Source organism: Bison bison, unplaced genomic scaffold, assembly GCF_000754665.1.
Source record: "Bison bison bison isolate TAMUID 2011002044 unplaced genomic scaffold, Bison_UMD1.0 scf7180017864080, whole genome shotgun sequence".
Classification (NCBI taxonomy): domain Eukaryota; kingdom Metazoa; phylum Chordata; class Mammalia; order Artiodactyla; family Bovidae; genus Bison; species Bison bison.
In genome coordinates this window covers 583,333-604,718 of record NW_011494652.1, presented here as the reverse complement: position 1 = coordinate 604,718, position 21,386 = coordinate 583,333, and the positions used below count along the sequence as shown (strand labels likewise).

General features: G+C 48.6%; 1 protein-coding gene across 1 annotated transcript in view; it reads right to left on the bottom strand.

Moving 5' to 3' along the window:
• The window catches only part of KCNQ1 (potassium voltage-gated channel, KQT-like subfamily, member 1), a 326,604-nt gene that overhangs the window by 252,485 nt on the left and 52,733 nt on the right, over positions 1–21,386 (bottom strand). Inside the window, exon 12 of the mRNA XM_010837806.1 lies at positions 20,816–20,960. Within this exon, the coding sequence (XP_010836108.1) occupies positions 20,816–20,960 (145 nt within the window). The remainder of the gene's footprint in view (positions 1–20,815; positions 20,961–21,386) is intronic.

Below are 21,386 nucleotides of genomic sequence, written 5' to 3'. Positions count from 1 at the left end.
CAGGCATCACTGACTCGATGGACGTGAGTCTGAGTTAACTCCAGGAGTTGGTGATGGACAGGGAGGCCTGGCATGCTGCGATTCATGGGGTTGCAAAGAGTCGGACACGACTGAGTGACTGATCTGATCTGATCTGATTTGATGCTCAAAGTTCTCCAAGCCAGGCTTAAGCAATACATGAACTGTGAACTTCCAGATGTTCAAGCTGGTTTTAGAAAAGGCAGAGGAACCAGAGATCAAATTGCCAACATCTGCTGGATCATTGAAAAAGCAAGAGAGTTCCAGAAAAACATCTATTTCTTCTTTATTGACTATGCCAAAGCCTTTGACTGTGTGGATCACAATAAACTATGGAAAATTCTGAAAGAGATGGGAATACCAGCCACATGACCTGCCTCTTGAGAAATTTGTATGCAGGTCAGGAAGCAACAGTTAGAACTGGACATGGAACAACAGACTGGTTCCAAATAGGAAAAGGAGTTTGTCAAGGCTGTATATTGTCACCCTGCTTATTTAACTTATATGCAGAGTATATCATGAGAAATGCTGGGCTGGAAGAAGCACAAGCTGGAATCAAGATTGCCAGGAGAAATATCAATAATCTCAGATATGCAGATGACACCACCCTTATGGCAGAAAGTGAAGAAGAACTCAAAAGCCTCTTGATGAAAGTGAAAGAGGAGAGTGAAAAAGTTGGCTTAAAGCTCAACATTCAGAAAATGAAGATCATGGCATCTGGTCCCACCACTTCATGGGAAATAGATGGGGAAACAGTGGAAACAGTGTCAGACTTTATTTTTCTGGGCTCCAAAATCACTACAGATGGTGACTGCAGCCAGGAAATTAAAAGACGTGTACTCCTTGGAAGGAAAGTTATGACCAACCTAGATAGCATATTGAAAAGCAGAGACATTACTTTGCCAAAAAAGGTCCGTCTGGTCAAGGCTATGGTGTTTCCAGAGGTCATGTATGGATGTGAGAGTTGGACTGTGAAGAAATCTGAGTGCCGAAGTTTGATGCTTTTGAACTGTGGTGTTGGAGAAGACTCTTGAGTGTCCCTTGGACTGCAAGGATATCTAACCAGTCCATTCTGAAAGGAGATCAGCCCTGGGATTTCTTTGGAAAGAATGATGCTAAAGCTGAAACTCCAGTACTTTGGCCACCTCATGTGAAGAGTTGACTCACTGGAAAAGACTCTGATGCTGGGAGGGGTTGGGGGCAGGAGGAGAAGGGGACGACAGAGGATGAGATGGCTGGATGGCATCACTGACTCGATGGACGTGAGTCTGAGTGAACTCCGGGAGGTGGTGATGGACAGGGAGGCCTGGCGTGCTGCGATTCATGGGGTGGCAAAGAGTCAGACAGGACTGAGGGACTGAACTGACTGATAGTAGGCAAATTAAGCATCAATAAAGCATTTAAATGCTGGAAAGGATGTGGAGAAAAGGGAACATTTCTGCACTGTTAGCGGGAATGTTAACTGATACAGCCACTATGGAAGACAGCATGGAGATTCCTTAACGAACAAGGAATATAGCTACCATATAACCCAGCAATCCCACTCGTGCATATGTGCCCTAAGAACGCCACAATTCTAAAAGACTCGTGTACCCCAATGTTGACTGCAGCAATATTTACAATAGCAAAGACGTGAAAGCAAGCTAGATGTCCATCGACAGATGAATGGATAAAGAGGGTGTGGTGCATGCACACAGTGAGATATTACCCGGCCATGGAAAGGAACAAACGTGAGTCGTTCAGAGTGAGGCAGATGAACCTACAGCCTCTCATACACAGTGAGGTAAGTCAGAAAGAGACCAGTAGCGTACGGTAACGCATGTATGTGGAATCTGGAAAGATGTACTGATGACCCTGTAGAGAACAGACTTGTTGACACCGCAGGAGAAGGTGAGGGCGGGGTGAACTGAGTGAGTAACATGGACACATATCCTATCGTGTGTAAAACAGATAGCACGGCGTTGGTATATAGCACAGGGAGCCCAGCCTGGCATGCTGTGATGACCTAGAGGGTTGGGATGGGGGCAGCGGGGCTCTATATATGTATGTATGTGTGTGTGTGTGTGTGTGTGTGTGTGTGTAACTACGGCTGATTCGCGTGTTGTACAGCAGAAACCAACACAACATTGTACAGCAATTTTTGACCAATTAAAGAAAGCTGGAAAAGGAAACAAACAAGTTTAAAAAAAATGTACCCAACTAATTTTCAAATGAGTAATGACCGCACTGAAGAGAGGAGGGAGAGGAAAAATCACTAATCCTTATGTATTTGAAACTAGGAGAGTGTTAGTCGCTCAGCTGTGTCCAGCTGTATGTGACCCTGTGGACTGTAGCCCATCAGGCTCCTCTGTCCCCAAAGGGATTTCCCCGACCCAGCAATCGAACCCAGGTCTCTTGCATTGCAGGCAGATTCTTCACCTCTGAGTCACCAGGGGGGCCCATATTTGAAACTACAGTATTTCACTCCACACCCTTAATCTTGAGTAGGGTGATGTGGACAGTTACAGACAGACCCTGGACGCTGGTCAGTGGTGTTGACTTTGCGGTGATGAGAACAAAGAATTAAGAAAGAGTTTCAGATACACTGTAGACTGAGCAACAAGCCTTCACGTGGTTGTGATGGGGAACCAGGCATCTCATGGTGGGCAGAGGGACGTGCAAGCAAGGAAGAAGCAGGATCGACAGAGAAGAACTGGACCCACTGGTAGGGACTCAAGGTTTCTGAAGTGTGCACATGCTTCTGCGTGTGCCTGTCTGTGTGCATCTGTATCTGTGCAAGTACATGTAACTCTGTGCACAGAAAGGGCCCAGAAGAAAAGACATCTAATAGCATACGAAGCGCCCAGGTCTGGGTTTCTAGTGATTTCATTCTCCATGAAAAGGAACCAGGGCTCCTGGGAAAACTGATGTCAGGGCTGGGGAAGAGCCCAAATCGTGTCACACCAGAACTTAAAGAACTGGAAACAGACAAGCAACAACAGAACGTGTGTCACAAGGACACAGATGTCAGCGTGAAGCGTCTTCCGCTGGGCAAATCTGGGACAATTTGAATATCAAAATGATGAAGGACAGTAAAGGATCATGGTACAAATCCATAAGCCCATGGATATAGACCATCGATCAACAGAAATAAATCAGTGGAAGAGCAAAGAGTTTCCTTCTAACAGGAGCGTGTTGAGATAGTTTTTCTTGGAACACTATTCTAGTGAGACGGTATTTTTTCTTTTAGCACTTCCGAGGAAGGGACGGTGGGGTTGGCAAATCAGCATGTTGAAGTCACTGTGATAAAGTCTGTAATAAAGAAAAGCCTTTAAACCTGGGAGGAATTTTTTGATAAGGAGCCGGATTATTTGCATAACCTCAAAGTATGCCCCCTAGATAGTTTATGGGTTTCAAGGCAAGAGTGTCCTGTGCAGAAAAATAACTGGACAGTGTTTCCAGCGGGTGATTAAAGTTAGAGGCAGATGCGTTCATGTGCCTTAGGGATCGGACAACCCCAGAGGAACTCCACGTCACATGGGCCGTGTGAGCGCTGGGGGTGTGCAACCCAAGTCTGACCACGAGGAAACATCCGCCCCACCCCACCCTCCACCCCACAATGGCTGGACTGTACCCTTCAATAATGTCCATGTCATAGAAGACAGAAATTGGAACTGATCTACATTAAAGGAGGCTAAAGAGACAATGGTCAGATAGCATCACTGACTCGGTGGACGTGAGCTGGAGCACACTGGGCGCCAGTGGGGGACAGGGAAGCCTGGCACACTGCAGTTCATGGGGCCACGAGAGTCCGATATGACCTAGAGACTGAGCAACCAACAAGAAAGAGACATGGACAGCCGAGGGATCCTGGGTCCTGCCTTGGAGGGGAAAAAAGCTATTGATGCCAAGGACGTTGTCATGCCCTCTGACAAAGCCAGGAGGCAGATGGTACACTGCGGAAGGGCTGGATCCACCTTTCATGGCAGGGTTTGATGACCTTGCCAGAGCTTTAACAGCGGTCATCTTTGTTTTTTTTCGGAAATACGCAGCACAGTGTTTAGGGGCCTATGGGTGTAGAGTATGCAACATCCTCTCAGACAGTTCAGAAAAAAATGTGATGTGAGTATACATACAGAAAGGGGGCTCTAATGGTGCAGAAAGTGGGCACGATGCTCGCGATCAGTGGATCCCATCTTAGTCAAGGGTCTGTGCATGTTTTCTGTCTCATTGTTAACGTTACAGTTTTTCTGTAATTAAAAATCACTTCCAAATAAACAATTGGAAAGAAAAAAAACCAAACTCTGAGGTATCCCAGTGGTTCTCACTGTGGAGTTTTGCAACCCACCCCCCCCTCCCCAAGCCAGGGGGCATTTGGCAAGATCTAGATAGTCTGGTTGTCATAACCCAGGGACGCTGCTAAACATCCCACAACGTTAGCCCCCCTCCGCAAAGAATGGTCAGCTCCAAATACCAACAGTGTGCTGACGAGATGGAAGACTGCGCTGCCGGTGACGGCTGGCAGGTGTCGGGGTGCCCTTGAGGAGGGTGGCCTGGCAGTGCCCTCTGAAATGCAACACATACCCAATAACACCCGTGTCATGGGCCAAGTTGTGTGTCCAGATTTCAGATGCCGAAGCTCTAAAAGTCAGCACCTTAGAATGTGACCGTATTTGGAGACAAGGCCTTTGAGGAGGCGATTAAGTTAAATGAGGCTATTAAATGAGGTGATTACATGAGACTGGTGTCCTTATAAGAAGTTTGGACATATAGACACCAGAGACACGCACGCACAGAGGAAAGACCACACAAGGACGTGGCAAGAGGGCAGCCATCTCCAAGGACAGAGTGCCCAAGAGGAATCTACCCTACGGACCCCTGCCTTCTAGCTTCCAGCCTCTGGGACACTCAAACTTCTGTTGCTTCAGCCACCTAGTCTGTCACGGTTTGTTATGGCAGTCTCAAAAAAGTAACACGTCCTGGAAATTATCATAGATAGGAGCCCTCCCTTATTCGCCAGGGACACCGTCTAAGATCCTCAGTGGATGCTTAAAACTGAGGAGAGTAGCAAACCCTGCATGCTTTCTTTTGTACACATAAAACCTGAAGTTCATATACGTACAATTGAACCACAGTTGGTTTATAGTATTGTGTTAGTTCCGGGCATACAGCAAAGTGATTCAGTCATATACTGAAATACAAACTCATTATATACAAATATATACAAATTCAAAGTTTTACAAATTTACAAATATAAATGTACAAGTTACATACAAATATGAAACACATTGGCTTTCTTTTTCAGGTTCTTTTTCCATGATAAGTTATTGTGAGATACTGAGTCTCATTCCCTGTGCTATACAGTAAACCCCACTTTATCTATTTCATATACAGCGGTGTGTTAGCCCCATACTCCTGACTTTCCCCTCCTCCTTTTCCCCCTTGGTAACCGTAAGTTTGCTTTCCATGTCTGTGAGTCTGTTTTGTAAATGAGTTGGTTTGTATTATTTTTTAGATTCCACACGTAAGTGATATAGGGTCTGTCTTTCTCTGAGTTACTTCACTTAGTGTGATAATCTCTTAGTTCACCCACGTTGCTGCAAATAGCATTATTTCTTTCTACAGCTCTGCAGTATTGCATCATGTATACATGCCACGACTTTATCCACTCATATACTGAGGACGCTTAGGTTGCCCGTGTCCTGGCTGTTGTAAACAGTGCGGCAGTGAACACTGGGGTGCATGCATCTTTCCAAATTATGGTGTTCTCTGGATATATGCCCAGGAGGGGGATTACTGAATCATATGCTAACTCTATTTTTAGTTTTTTATTAAGGAATCTCCATACTAAATATAATAAATCTTATATTTAAATTATATCATAATTTAGATTAAGTTTGATGTATAAATTAAGCACGGTAAGAGATCAACAATAATATAGAATAGCAATACACTGTAATAAAAGTTATATGAATGTGGTCTCTCTCAAAATATTTTATTGTACAAATGTAATGCCTTTTCTATCTTAAGCACTGTGACTGCAGCCTGCAGTGTGAGGTGTGGCAGCAAAATTTAGCACAAAATCATTCCTCCTTCATTCTTTCACAGACAGAAGATTTGTTCCTAGCACAGAGCTTAGCAGTCTAAGCATACAATTTTTTTTTTTTCCTTTCCTTAAAAAGTTGAAAACTTTCACCTTTTTGCTTAAAGGAAACCCCTTACGGTTTCTCTTTGGGACATGAAACGGCCAGCATCACTCCTTTTGCTTTTGGGAGCCACTGTGAAATAAAACAAGGGTCTCCTGATAACCACACGGAGGTCGATCTGATAACCAAGAGGGCCACCAAGTCAGTAAAGGGCAGGACGCGTCGGACAAGGGGGTGATTCATCTCCTGGGGGGACAGAGCGGGATGGTGCGAGACTTCATCATGCTTCTTAGACTGGCACACAGTCTTATGGATTGCTTATTTCTGGAAAACTATGGATTGTTTATTTCTGGAAATTTCCATTTAATATTTTTGGACCATGGTTGACCACAGGTAACTGGGACTGTGGGAAGCGAAACCACAGATGATGGGGGCTACTGTACTCGTATGTAGGGGAGTGGGGCTCAAGGGAGGCTTTTAGAAAATCTGCCAAAACCTGATGCAAAACGGATTCTCAGCAATAGGGAACACTGTGGCATGTACATACCAAGGGGAATAAAGGAGAGATTTAAGTTTTATTTTTCACTTTTTGGCTGTGCGGCAGGTGGGATTTAGTTCCCCAACCAGGGATCGAACCCATATCCCCCTGCACCAGAAGCATGGAATCTTAACCGCTGGACCACCCAGGAAGACCTAAGGTTTAAACTTTAGAATGAACTGTTCTAGCATCCTTGGAGGCAGTCTTATCATGTTACTGAATGAGAAAGGCAAGATACAGAAAAGCCTATATGATACAATCCCATGTGTTTGGAAATCCATGATCAACCCCTTTTAAATCATGTATATTTAGTTCATTGTATATTATGAGCACTGGGAAAAACACGAGAATAAATCTTAGATTGTTAACATAGGTCATAGAAGTAAGGTAACCATGCAAATATAAAGGAAGGACTGCAGAAAAACACGCATTAAAGGAGACCAAAGCAGTCCGTCCTGAAGGAAATCAACCCTGAATGTTCACTGGAAGGACTGATGCTGAAGCTGAAACTCCAATACTTTGGCCACCTGATGTGAGGAGCCGACACAATGGAAAAGACCCTGATGCTGGGAAAGACTGAGGGCAGGAGGAGAAGCGGGCGACAGAGGATGAAATCGGTTGGCATTACCAACTCAATGGACATGAGTTTGAGCAAACTCTGGGAGACGGTGAAGGACAGGGAAGCCTGGCATGCTGCAGTCCACGGGGTCGCAAAGAGTCAGACACGACTAGGCGACTGAATGACAACGGTAAACCTCTGTAGAGTTGCAGGTGTGTGTTGCAAAGTACAAAGCCGAGAAAGCGAAAGGAAAAAAGATCAGCCCTGGGATCCGTGGCGTGAGGTGCTGAGTGGAAGGCAGGGAAGAGGCGAGGGGGTTGGAGCAGAGGCCAGAGACACCAGCCTGCTGGCCCCATGCCGGCCCTGGGGGGCACCTGTGTGTCTTTGCTCACTCAGTCGTCACAGCACTCCTGGGTACAGCCCTGTTAGGATCCTGAGTTCATGGATACAGAGACTGAGCACAGAGAAGGCAGTAGCTGAGCCTGGCTTCGGCCCAGGAAGGCCGGCTCTCAGACTGTGCTCCCAACCACTCCGTGAATCTGCCACTTGACTTTTGAAAACATAATTGTGAAGGAAGGATTTACCATTTCAGAATTCGGCAAATGTGTTAAGAATAAAAAATAAAAATAAGGAAGGTTGGAGCAGATCTGCATGACACAGTGAGTAAGCATATATGTACGTGCCTGTGTATGTATGGGATTAGGAAATGGCACCCCACTCCAGTGTGCTTGCCTGGAGAATCCCAGGGGCGGCGGAGCCTGGTGGGCTGCCGTCTGTGGGGCCGCACAGAGTCGGACACGACTGAAACGACTTGGCGGCAGCAGCAGCTGTGTGTGATGTATGTATGTGGTATTATCCATTTCTGTGTACACTTCATTTGTGTGTACAAATAAAGTTATGTCCTGCAAATAGAAAATGTACTTTCTTAACTTAGGTCCATGGGACACTTACTAAAGCAATGATTTTATTTTTGTACTTGGACAGAAAGAAAACCTTCATGAAAAAAAGTAGAGATTTCACAGGCCACATCCTCTCACTGTAAGCCTGGTTAAAATGGAAATAAATAACAGTAATAAAAAAGGTACTGCTTAAAAATTAAGAAAACATTTCTTAAAAGAACACTAGATGAAAGAGAAAATCAAGACATAAAAACTATCAAGAAAGCAATGAGAAGGAACATATTACACAGTAAGATCTATGTGTCATAACTAATGCTGTAATCAGAGGAAAATTTATAACCTTTAAAATGCTTCTTAAAAGAAAGACTAATTAACCATACTGTTACTCCCAATTAAGTTAAACATTAATAAGGTTAACCAGGAAGGGGGAATTAATAGACATAAAAGCCCAAACTGGTGAAGTAGAAAACAAAAATAGCAAAAAAAGGTAGCTTTCTGATAATGAGTATAATAAATAAGACAGATGACTCTCTCATGAATTTGATGAAGGGAAAAGGACAAAACTATAAAGCTCAAGCAAGGGGAAAGAGATGAGAGATGCAGAAGACATAAAATCACCAAGAGAGACAAATCGTTGTTACCAAGTGGCAACATAAATCCTCGGGGAGTTAAATAGCAATGAATAAATTACCCCAAAGGATGCAGTGAATTTATTTAGAACAAATTACCATAAACCAGACTAGGAGGAGACTAAAGATCTCCTTTAAAACATGGCTTTACAACCAGATAGTTTTACAACTTAATTCCAATATTCCGCCTTTAAAGAGAAGATAACTGCAAAGTTCTTCAAACTGTTCCAGAACACAGAAAAAGGTAGCCAGAGTTCCCTTTTGTAAAACATCATATTTACACACCCTTGATGGCAGATTTCCTGCTCTTCTGAACCTGAGCCCCTTTTATTTCTGGGGTCAGATGTCAGGGAGGTCTCTCGTCAGGACTGAGAATACGGTTTCACGGTTTCAATGGGTGTTTAACACACACACGACACTTTCTTTACGCAGACCTCAACCGACAGGTAGGCCTGTGATTCGCTATCACACACGATACTTTCTTTACGCAGACCTCAACCGACAGGTAGGCCTGTGATGCGCTATCTTTTGCCGTTTAACAATCGTAGAAATCAGTATAGTGAAAATGGATCATTGTGTAAATGTGTAATATCAGTGTAGAATAAAATTCTGTCAGGGTTTTGAAGGGTGTACGCGTTTTTCATTTTCACTGAAATTATCTTGTCTCCATAGAGACTGTAGCAACTTAACCTTCCAACATCAATGAGGTGGAGGCTGTCCCGGTACATTCACCCATAAAGTATTATCCACTCTTTGATGTTTAATAATCAGAGAAGCTAAAAATTCCACTGCTGCTTTAACTTGCATGTCTTGTAACTGAGGTTCTCAGCATCTTCTCATCGTTAAGAATCACTGGCATTTTCTTTTCTGAGAACGGTTTTTGTATCTTTTGTCTTCATGATTTATAAGAGCTTCTTAATATATTGATGAAATGAGCCCTATGTTTATGATATAAGTGGTAACTATTTTCCTCAAGATATAAATTTTAAAAATTATTTTTGGGGACTTCCTTGGTGGTCTAGTGGTTAAGAATCTGCCTTACAGGGCAGGAGACATAGGCTTGATCCTTGGTCAGGGACCTAACAGAAGCAGAAGAGATTCAGAAGAGGTGGCATGAATACACAGAAAAGCTGTACAAAAAAGGTCTTAATAACCCAGATAATCACGATGGTGTGGTCACTCACCTAGAGCCAGACATCCTGGAGTGCAAAGTCAAGAGGGCCTTAGGAAGCATCACTATAAACAAAGCTAGTGGGGGTGATGGAATTCCTAAAAGATGATGCTGTTAAAGTGCTGTACTCAATATGTCAGCAAATTTGGAAAACTCAGCAGTGACCATAGGACTGGAAAAGGTCAGTTTTCATTTCAATCCTGAAAAGGGGCAATGCCAAAGAATGTTCAAACTACCATACAATTGCACTCATTTCACATGCTAGCAAGGTAATGCTCAAAATACTCTAGGCTTCAGCAGTATGTGAACCAAGAACTTCCAGATGTACAAGCTGCGTTTAGAAAAGGCAGAAGAATCAGATCAAATTGCCAACATTTGTTGGATCACAGAGAAAGCAAGGGAATTCCAGAAAACCATCTACTTCTGTTTCATTGACTATGCAAAAGCCTTTGACAAAATGGATCATAACAAACTGGAAAATTCTTAAAGAGATGAGAATACCAGACCACCTTACCTGTCTCTTGAGAAACCTATATGCAGGTCAGGAAGCAACAGCTGGAACTGTACATGGAACAACTGACTGATTCAGAATTGGGAAAGGAGTATGACAAGGCTGCATATCGTCACCCTGCTTATTTAACTTATATGCAAAGGACATCATGTGAAATGCTGAGCTGGCTGGATCATAAGCTGAAATCAAGATTGCTGGAAGAAATAGCAACAACCACAGATACACAGATGATACCACTCTAATGGCAGAAAATGAAGAAGCACTAAAGAGCCTCTTGATGAGGGTGAAAGAGGAGCGTGAAAAAGCTGGCTTAAAACTCAGCATTCTAAAAACAAAGATCATGGCATCTGGTCCCCTCACTTCATGGCAAACAGGAGAAAAAGTGGAGGCAGTGATAGAGTTTATTTTCTTGGGCTCCAGAATCATGGTGCATGGTGACTGCAGCCTTGAAATAAAAAGACACTTGCTCCTTGGAATGAAAGCTATGACTAACATAGACAGCATATTAAAAAGCAGAGACATCACTTTGCTGACAAAGGTCTGTATAGTCAAAGCTACAGTTTTCCCAGTAGTCATGCATGGATGTGAGAGTTGGACCATAAGAAGGGTTGAGCACCAAAGAATTGATACTTTCGAATTGTGGTGTTGGAGAAGACTTTTGAGAATCTCTTGGACTGCAAGGAGACCAAACCAGTCCATCCTAAAGGGAGTCAACCCTGAATATTCATTGGAAGGACTGATGCTGAAGCTGAAAATCCAGTACTTTGGCCATGTGATGCGAAGAGCCAACTCATTGGAAAAGACCCTGATGCTGGGAAAGACTAAAGGCAAAAGAAGAAGAGGGGAGCAGAGGATGGCACGGTTGGATGGCATCACCGACTCAACGGACATGAGTGTGAGTAAATCCCAGGAAACAGTGAAGGACGGGGAGCCTGGGGCTGCAGTTCCTGGGGTCGCAAAGAGTCAACATGGAATTAAGATCCCAACGCGGCGGAGCAACCAAGCTTGCGTGCTGCAGCTACTGAGCCCGTGGGCTGCAACTGAGACCTGAAATAGCCAAATAAATATTTTTTTAAAAATTACTTTTGGTATTTTTTCTGCTAAGACAAGTATATTTTCTATATTTTTCATTAAAGTGTAATTGACATACAATAAACTGCACGTTTAATGTATACAATTTAGTAACTTTTGACATACGATGAAACCAGTGCAATAATCAATGTGTTGAATACACTCATCACCCTCCAGAAGCTGTCTTGTACCCTCCTCCTCCCAACAAGTTTCCCATTCCCCCAACCCCATCCCAGAGTAACCATGGATCTTTTTGTCACACTAGATTTGTCTGCACTTTCTAGAGTTTTATATAAATTTAAGACAGTATGTGCTCTTCTCCGGCTTCTTTTACTCATCATCGTTATTTTGATGTTCATCTAGGCTGCTACTTCTTATTTTTGAGTAGTATTCCACGGTATGGATATTCTAAAAAATTATCCAAATGTTGATGGGCTCTGTGGTGTTTTCCATTTTTCATAAAACAGCTCTGAACATTCAGTGTATAAGTGCCAGTTTGTGCATCTGCTCTTATTTCTCCTGGCCAAATACCTAGGAACAGAACGCCTGGATAACATGATGGGCCTGTATCTCACATTTTGGGAAATGGCCAAACTGTCTTCCAAAGCAGCTACACCATTTTATGTCTCACTAGGAGAGTATAAGAGTTCTACCTCTCTACCAGCACTTGGCATGGTCAGTCTTCTTAATTTAGCCAATATAGTAATGTGCAGTAGTATCTCATTGTGGTTTTAATTTGCATTTCCCTAATAGTTGCTCAGATGGTAAAAAATCTGCCTGCAATGCAGGAGATCTGGGTTTGATCCCTGGGTCAGGAAGATCCCCTGGAGGAGGAAATGGGGACGCACTCCCAATACTCTTGCCAGGAGAATTCCATGCACAGAGGAGCCTGGCGGGCTACAGTCCACGAGAGTTTCAGCAGTCAAATAGGACTGAGTGACTAACAATTTCACATCCAATAATTTAATGGGGGCTTCCCAGGTGGCGCTAGTGGTAAAGAATCTGCCTGCCCATGCAGGAGACACAAGAGATGCAGGTTTGATCTCTGGGTTGGGAAAATCCCCTGGAGAAGGAAATGGCAACTTGTTCCAGTATTCTTGGGCTTCTCTGGTGGTTCAGACGATAAAGAATCCTCCTGCAATGCAGGAGATCTGGGTTCCATCCCTGGGTCAGGAAGATCCCCTAGAGGAGGGCATGGCAAGCCACTCCAGTATTCTTGCCTGGAGAATTCCATGGACAGAGGAGCCTGGTGGGCTACAGTCTGTGGGATCACAGAGTTGGACACGACTGTGTGACTAACAACCAGTATTCATGCCTGGGAAATCCCACGGACAGAGGAGCTGGGCAGTCCGTAGGGTCTCAAAGAGTCAGATACCTCTGAACGACTGAGCACAATAATGATGCAGAGTATCTTTTTATATGCTTGCCTATAAATCTTCTTTGATGAAGTCTACTCAAAGCTTTTGCCCATTTTTATTTGTCATCACTATATAATCATAGGGCTTCCCTGATAGCTCAGTTGGTGAAGAATCCGCCTGCAATGCAGGAGACCCTGGTTTGATTCCTGGGTTGGGAAGATCCCCTGGAGAAGGGATAGGCTACCCATTCCAGTATTCTTGGGCTTTCCTTGTGGCTCAGCTGGTAAAGAATCCATCTGCAATGTGGGAGACCTGAGTTTGATCCCTGGGTCGGGAAGATCCCCTGGAGAAGGGAAAGGCTGCCCACTCCAGTATCCTGACCTGGAGAATCCCGTGGACTGTATAGTCCATGGAGTCACAAAGAGTCGGACACGACTGAGCAGCTTTCACTTTCACTTCATACAGTCGTAAGTATCCCTCATATATTTTGGGTGCAAGGCCTTTACTAGATGTATGGTTTGAAGATGCTTCCTCCCAATTTCCGGTGTGTCTTTCCATTCTCTTAGTAGTGTCTCTCAAAGCAAAGGTTGTAATTTTGTTAAGTTGAATTAATTTGTTCCAGGGCCTGGCTTTTGCTTTCGGTGTCATGTCTAAGAAATCTGTAACTCAGAGTCACAAAGGTTTTTTTTTCCTTATGTTTTCTTCTATGTTTTTAGACTTTACATTTAGGTCTATGACAACCTGTGAGTTAATTTTTATATTTGAGATGAGATGCAGATCCAGGTTCATTTTTTTTTTTGACAGATGCGTATCCTATTGTTCCGACCTTGTTTGTTGGAATGACTATCCTTTCTCTACCAAACTGCCCTTGTATCTTGGTCAAAAGTCAGCTGTCCGTAACGTGCAGGCTTCTCCGGGCTGCCTCGGCTGCTCTGCCAGCCTGTCTGCTTACCTTGATGCTAGCACACTGCTGATGCACTGCCCCAGCTTTCTTGATTTTCAAAGGTGTTTCTATGTTCTAGGTCACGTGCAATGCATTTCCATATGAGTTCAGATTCAGTTTTGTTAATTTCTGTAAAACTTATAGTGAGCTTGGAACGCTTGCCTAATTTTTAATTTTCCAGGAAATGCTGTCTAGAATTGACTTTATTTTTTCTTAAATGTTTGGCAGGATTCAGCAGTAAAGCCACGTGGTCCTGGAGAATGTCTGGGGGGATGTTTTGAGCTATAACTTTGATTTTATCAGCAGGCAGAGAACTCTTTGGGTTATCTATCTTGAGTAGTTTACATCTTTCAAGACATTTTCCCATGTCATCTGAGTTGCTGAATTTACAGACTGGTCCCTTATGATCCTTCTTACGTCTGTAGAATCTGTACCGAATCCTGCAATCCTGATCCTCTGTGTATTCTCTCTTTTGCTCCAGATATTTCTGGGTAAAGGGTTATCAACTGTATTGATATTCTTTTTAAAAAATCGTATTTTTATTTCATTATTTATGCATTTTTGTTTTTGTGTGTTCCGTTTCATTTTGCTCTGAGCTTATCATTTTCTTGTTCTGCTTCTCTGGGGTTAGTGTGTTATTCTTCTCCCGGTTTCTTGTGGTAGGAGCCGCGGCTGGCTGGGCCCTGCTCTCATGTTGCTGCCACCCTTAACAGCACCTACAGATTTTGACACGCCATACTTCTTTTTCATCAAGTTGGAAATATTTTCTGGTTTTTCATTTGGATTTCTTCTCTGGCCCTGTGCTATTTGAAGCATGTTATTTAGGTTCCAAATATGTGAGGGTTTTCCAGAGCTCTTCTTACTACTGATTTTCAATTGGATTCTACTGTGGTCAGAGGACGTACTGTATGTATCACCTGAATCATTTTAAATGGACGGGGACTTGTTCTAGGGTTCAGAACCCGCGTCTATCTCGTGAGTGTTCTGTGTACCCTCGGAAACAGTACATGCTGTGCTCCTGCTAGAACGACTGTCTGCAAGTGTTCACTGGGTCATCTTGGTTGAAAGGATTATTCTGGGCTACACCTGATGGCTCAGCAGGTAAAGAATCCTCCTGCAATGTGGGAGACGCAGGAAACAAGGGTCCAATCCCTTGGTCAGGAAGATCCTCTCAATGAGGAAATGGCAACCCACTCCAGTATTCTTGCCTGAAAAATCCCATGGACAGAGGAGTCTGGCGGGCTACAGTCCACAGGGTCGCAAAGAGCTGGACATGACTGAGCACACACACGCATTTATCCTCACTGCTTTTCTGTCTACTTGTTTTGTCAGCTTCTGAGATAGCTGTGTTAAAATCTCCAGTTCTAATCCTGGATTTGTTTCTTTCGCCTTTTATATGTCATTCATTATTTTCTCCCTTTTGGCTATTGGACTTAAAGTCATATTTAGATACATTGTATGATCGTATGAACCAGTAGTCATCTTTAAATACTTTATAGATTATAGGATCTGATACAGAGTGTTTCTGTTCTTAGTTTTCTAAATATTCTCTAATTGGGGATTTTACTTCTTCGTCAGAGTTTAAAAGCCAGCAACACCGCCAATCGAAGTAGTAAAATACTGAATCCAATTTCAGCAAAATCAGAAACACGTCACGGAATCCTTGCCCACTATATTTCCAGATCACCCTGCAGACCCTTCCGAAGACAGAACGTCAGGAACACGAAACCATTGGCATACACGTGTGAGCGGAAAGAGCAAAAAATCCCTTCTACAAGAATTTAATGTGATGCTTGGTAACGATCACATCAGAAGCGATAGAAGTAGGAACAATACTGGACAGTGTAGGCGGAACAGGTGTGTCTGTTCTTTCCAAGTGAGGAAACAGGACATTTGTCCAGAGCTCAGCAGTTGCTATCTGGGCGCTGAGACAACCAGAGCTTGCTTTTCTTCATTGTTCTCTTGTGTGTGTCTCAGAGGTTCACAAGGAGCATATGCCACATTTTTAATCAGAAAAAAAAAGAAGGAAATCCTTGAAGTTTGGGAGTGACAGCTTTTGGTCATGAAGAGGTGGGCAGCGGTGAGGTGACCTTTGGGCAAAGGGGTCCTGGTGGAAAAGCCTGGCCATGGTGCAGACGGGATGCCGCCCAGGGGGCAGAGTGGGCAGATGCGTCAGGGCCAGGTTCTCGTGAGACACCCGGGGCATCTGGATGACAGCCCGAGGGGACGGGGATCCCAGGGCTCTGAGTGGGCCTGAGGCAGGTACCCTTGATAAGCTGCTCACTGGCTGCCCAGGGCAGACGGCAGAGGGGAAGGCAGTGCGGAAGAGAATGCGAGTCCATCTTGGCGAAGCCCTGGGGCTGAGAGGAGGGGCTAGGGGTGAGGAGCAGGGAAGAGGGCCAACGAGAAGGCTCTGACCCAGGACGTGAGGACATGCCCACAGGGCCCATCTGGAACCCCCACGCCTACTGGAGGGGTCACAGGCCCATCCTGACCCCCACGCCTACTGCAGGGGTCACAGGCCCATCCTGACCCCCACGCCTACTGCAGGGGTCACAGGCCCATCCTGACCCCCAGGCCTACTGCAGGGGTCACAGGCCCTGGCCTGCAAGACCTCATGACACCACTTCCCCGTGATCCTGGGGCTGCGTGAGTGAAGTGTGGTGTCTAGAGCCAGGAGAATGCCACACCCTCAGACCAGGCCAGGCAGGTGGATGCCAGGAGGGCATCTGGAGCCCGTTCAGTCCTGAGCACGGCAGCTTAGACCCAGGTGCGGCCAAGGCGGCGTGTGGGCAGGTGCTGTAGAAGCAGCGCCTTGTTCTCACAGCCGTGCTGGCTCCCAGGCCACCAGCTGCAGGGTAACCGGGGGCTTGTTACCAACACACACCCCTGGCCTGCCCACAGCACTGTGACTCGGTATCTGAGGTGTGGGTCTCCAAGTCTGTGTTAAAAGTAGAATTCAAGGGATCCACAGAGAAGTCCCAACCTGGAGCATCCCCTCCCAGCCTCCGCCAACAGGGACGCCCCACCTCTCATCAGGAGCAGCTCTGTCCATCACCAAGAGGAGGACTTCCGTTTCTGGCAAGAGGAGTGGACAGCGTCTCTCTGCAAGTTCTGGAACAGAGCACACTTCCTGCGGGCACCATGGGGCTCACCTGGCTCCGGGCACGTGTCCTCCCAGTGGAGAGGGCAGGCAGGCAGTCCTGGCTCTGACCCACAGGCTGCCTGGGCTGCCCACCTGAGCAGCTACAGTGGGGACCGTGCGGCCCCCAGAGGGAAGAGGCCGCACCTGAAACCACGTGAGGCAGGAACTGGCAGCTGAGGCTCCACATCGAAAAGAGGGACCAAGAGCCAAAGGGCAGACGCGGACAAAGCACCACAAAGCCCGGGCGAACGCTCGCACGGGCCGGCAGCGGGGACAGCGGCCGTCTGCCTAGAGTGCGAGCGGTGGGCGTGCTCAGACTCGCTCTCACAGGGCCTGTGACACAGGTTGTCTGGGAAGCCCCACACCTATACGCCCACTGCACGCAGGTCCTGCTGTGGTTCACGGGGTCGCCTCTCCAGAGCAGCGTCCCCTCAACCGGAGCGCAGAGGAACCCACAGATACAAAACGTCCACAGTCACGGCCTCAGCCCACAGCCCTGAGGAGGCGTCAGAGAGGCCGCTGCGAACAGAATCAGACGCTTCCATGAGCGCAGCTGACGATGTTCCAGGACGCACAGGGTGGGATCAGCACATTCAAGGGGCTCAAAGCCATGACGTCACGCACGAGGAAGATACAGGATGCTAGGACCAAGCAGATGAGACCCTCACACAGGGACACACGGGAGAGAAAGAACAGGTGGAAACTGAGACGCGGGTGAGGAGCTAGGAGACCAAACAGCGTCACTGAGGGCACAGCGCCGTGACAGAGACAGGCGGCACCAGAGACGGCGAGGAGCACTGCGCGGGAGGGTTGAGCTGACACTTCCAGGAGAGACCAGAGCAGTCAGGGCAGGTGGCAGGCTGTGCCCCTGCAGGGCCGATCTCCCCCTTGATGAAAGACACAAACCCGCAGAGTCAGGGGTCACAGCACCTTGTTGTGAAACTACAGAACACCAAAGTCAAAGAGAAGGGGTTCAAGGTCATCAGAGGAGAGGATGGGTCGCCTACAGAAGCTGGTCAGCTCCAGAGGGCACACCAGCTGGGAGCTGGTGGTGGACTTCCAGCCCGTCCAGAGAAAATGCAAATCTCTGATATCCTACAGTGAAGAAGAATACGACAAAGACATATATCTATATCTATATATCTGACTCACTTTGTTGTATGCCTGGTACATTGTACATTAACTATATTTCAATTTAAAATTTTTTTAAAAAAATTAAAGAAAATACAGATCTCAACCTATACTGTTCTAGCAAGCTGGACCATGGTTCAAGAGCAAAAGTAAAATACGGAAATCTCAGACAAGCAGGAACCGAGTGGGCCATCGACAGCCTGTCCCGGAAGAGAGCACCGGCTTCAGGAAGAAGGAAATTAAACGCCAACCGAGACACAGAAAACTGGCAAATCTGTCAGCAAATACGAGCCTCCACTGTCAACAATGAGCCGCTAATGCCGAGCACAGTCTGCAAAGTCGAAGCAAAACACGGCGCAGCAGGCCACCAAGCGGGAGGGTGCTGGCACGAGAGCCTGTCCTGCCCACTGCTCGTTGCTCAGGGAGGTGCAGGCACCGGAGGCAGGCAGGCGGCCAGGCCATGGTCAGTACCGGGGCGGGGCTCACACAGCCTCCACTCGCAGGAAGGCAAGAGGCTGGACCTGGTGGGTGGGACACGGCGTGAGGGCGCCGCAAACCCCTGGAGCAGGCAAGGTCTCTGTGCATCGCCGTGGTCCTTCCACAAAGCGGGCACGTGGGCTCCCGCCCTTCATTCTCTGAAATTCTGTCTGAAGTCCTTGTGTTGGGAGCAGACGGCTCTGTTCACCCAGAGACCTCACGCTGCCCCCAACTCCACCGATACCCAGGGAACCCCCGAGGCCGCAGGTCCCCTCTCCTGCTGGTTTCTGCCTCCTCCCCGCTCCCCACACCGAGACACCATCACTGCAAGCTCCCAGCTGACCTGCCACCAAGTCCTGCCCGTGGGTCCTGACCAAGTCCTGCTCACCGCTCCATGGGTGCCACCCCAGGAAATCCCACAGGGCACAGAGCTGACTGTGGCCCCTCCTGCTCCGTGGCCTTCTGCCATCTGGCCCTCCCAGCACCTGCTGGCTCCAGTCATGACTCAGGCCCAGGGCCACCGGCCTGGTCAAGGTCACAGATGGGAAGAGCCCTCGCACGTGTGGGAGCCCCACAGGAAGGAGGCGGGGGAACCGCGGGAAGCCGCATCCAGGTCACCATGCAGAGGAACAGCCAGCCCCTGAACACCTCTGTCCAAGATGGTCCTGCTGCTTGCCAGGCCCTTCCTTGGCCCTGTAGATGGGGCCACCGTCCGGGGATTAGAGCAGATTCAACAGGGCTCTGGGACCCACAGACCGGCTGTGCCTGGGACCCGGGGTCCCAGGGTCATAGGACAGGAGCCCGAGCAGCTGCCAGCCCGAGACAGAGAGCCCTGCCTGCGGCGGGGAGAGGCATGCAGGTGGACGCTCTGTGGGTGGCGCGGCGGGCACCGTGGGCAGGGCTAGGGGTGTGTGCTGCAGACAGGCACTGTGTGTGGAGCGGAGACGTTCAAGTCAGGGTCTGGCGTGGGAGTTGGGTGCAGCCTAGCGGGTGGTGCCCAGTGTTGGGAGTGGGGCTGTGGGCCTGTCCCTGTGACAGCGTCTACCCCGGAGGCGCGCCCCTGCTCCCACCCCAGGGCTCCCCAGAGCCACTGGGTGGGTGCATCAGGGACCCCTTGGGCAGAGGCGTTCTGCGTGCCCGGGCCCGGCCGGCAGCTCTGGGCTGGGTGGACTTATCTCGTTGGCAAGAAGGAGAAAGCCCTCCGTGCGAGGCCATTCCACAGAAAGCGCCTGACTCCCGGCCCTGCTCCCTCATTAACATTCCGCAGGCAACACGGAGGACTCCACAATGCCGTGCGGGCTGAATGGACGCCGCATTCAGGGGCTCCGTGTTCAGCCAACAGCGAGCATGGCTCCGCCCCGTGCCGACCTGAGCATTAGTGTGCGCAGAAAGCCCCATCTGCGTGGTGACAATGGTCCTGCCCAGATCCGGACGGCGGGCACAAATGTCCTTTGTGCCCATGGCAGCGGGCAGGCGGGTGGCGCATCCCAGGGGCCCGACAGTCTGTAAGGAGACCCCGGGCACCCAGGCTGGGTCTTGCACACCCAGCTTCCCAAAGAGGACGCCTACAGACAGCCTCAGGAGCGCGGATGGGCCGTGGCTCCTCCCAGAGCACCCTGCCCTCCGCAGGCCGTGCCCAGACACGGAGGTCACGTCACGGTTTAGCCACCCACAAACCTGGCGGACAGGGCACCAGGCACCCACCAGCACCACATGGGCTCGGCCCCCTCGGCCACACTTGAGACAGCGGCACCAGCCTCAGCCCCTGACACACTGGCATATCCTGGTGCCAACTGGAACCCTGGGGGTCCCAGGAAGAGGGGAGAGGTGGACACGGAGGAGACAGACAGCAGAGCTGCAGAGCTGAGCAGGGACCAGCTGCGGGCACACACAGGCTGGCTTAGGACCCTCAGCCCCACTCCCCCTGGGACAGGGGTCCACATGAACCGTGGGCCCCTCCTCTCCGCCAGGCCTGGGCGCCAGGCGTCTAGCACGGCCGAGGCAGGGCCTGGCTCCCAGAAACCCAGAGCCCAAGGCAGGGCAGGGCAGGACTTCCATGAGCGACAGGGCCCGCTCTGACGGAGCAGGCGTGGCAGTGCCAGCCATCCCCAGGACAAGAGCAACCGGCTGGGGACACGAGGCTGCCCCAACCCCCCAGGCCCTGGCAGCCCTGCTCAGAGCTGAGGGAGGGCCCGTCCCCACCCCCACCCCCACTCCCACCGTGAGTGGGGGCTCCTCACCAGTGCTGTCATAGCCGTCTACCGAGAAGGGCTCGGGCCTGCGGTCCTCCGCCACGGGATCGCAGGTGATGTGGGGAACCACCAGCGCCTTCTCGCCTGGGCTCACCCCGTTGTCCTTATCCAGTTTGAACTTTTTCTTCTTTACCTAGAAATCCAGACAGGAAGTGGTCAGGTCCTGCGCATCCCCTGCCGGGGCCCTCTGCTGACCCCTGACCACTGTTGGCAACACACTCAGGGCACCTGCCAGGGCCGGGCTCCAGGACCCTCACACACTGGCGGGCGGGGCTGCAGTGTGGGGTGCTGCCAGCGGTCCCCCGGGAGCTCACAGCCTCGGGGGCAGGCGGACAGAAACTGGCAGACAGTAAGCAGACAGGAGCGCCCCAGGGCAGGGGACAATGAGGGCTGTGGCCGGTGGGGCTGAGAGCACGGGGCAGCGGGGTGCACAGACGGAGGGACAGCGGACGCGTCTCTGAGGTGGTGACTGGGAGGAAGTGAGCGAGCCGGCGACGCTGGGGTCTGGGAGAAGTGTTGGCAGAGCAAACGGCGGGTGCAGAGGCTTCGCAGGCAGCCG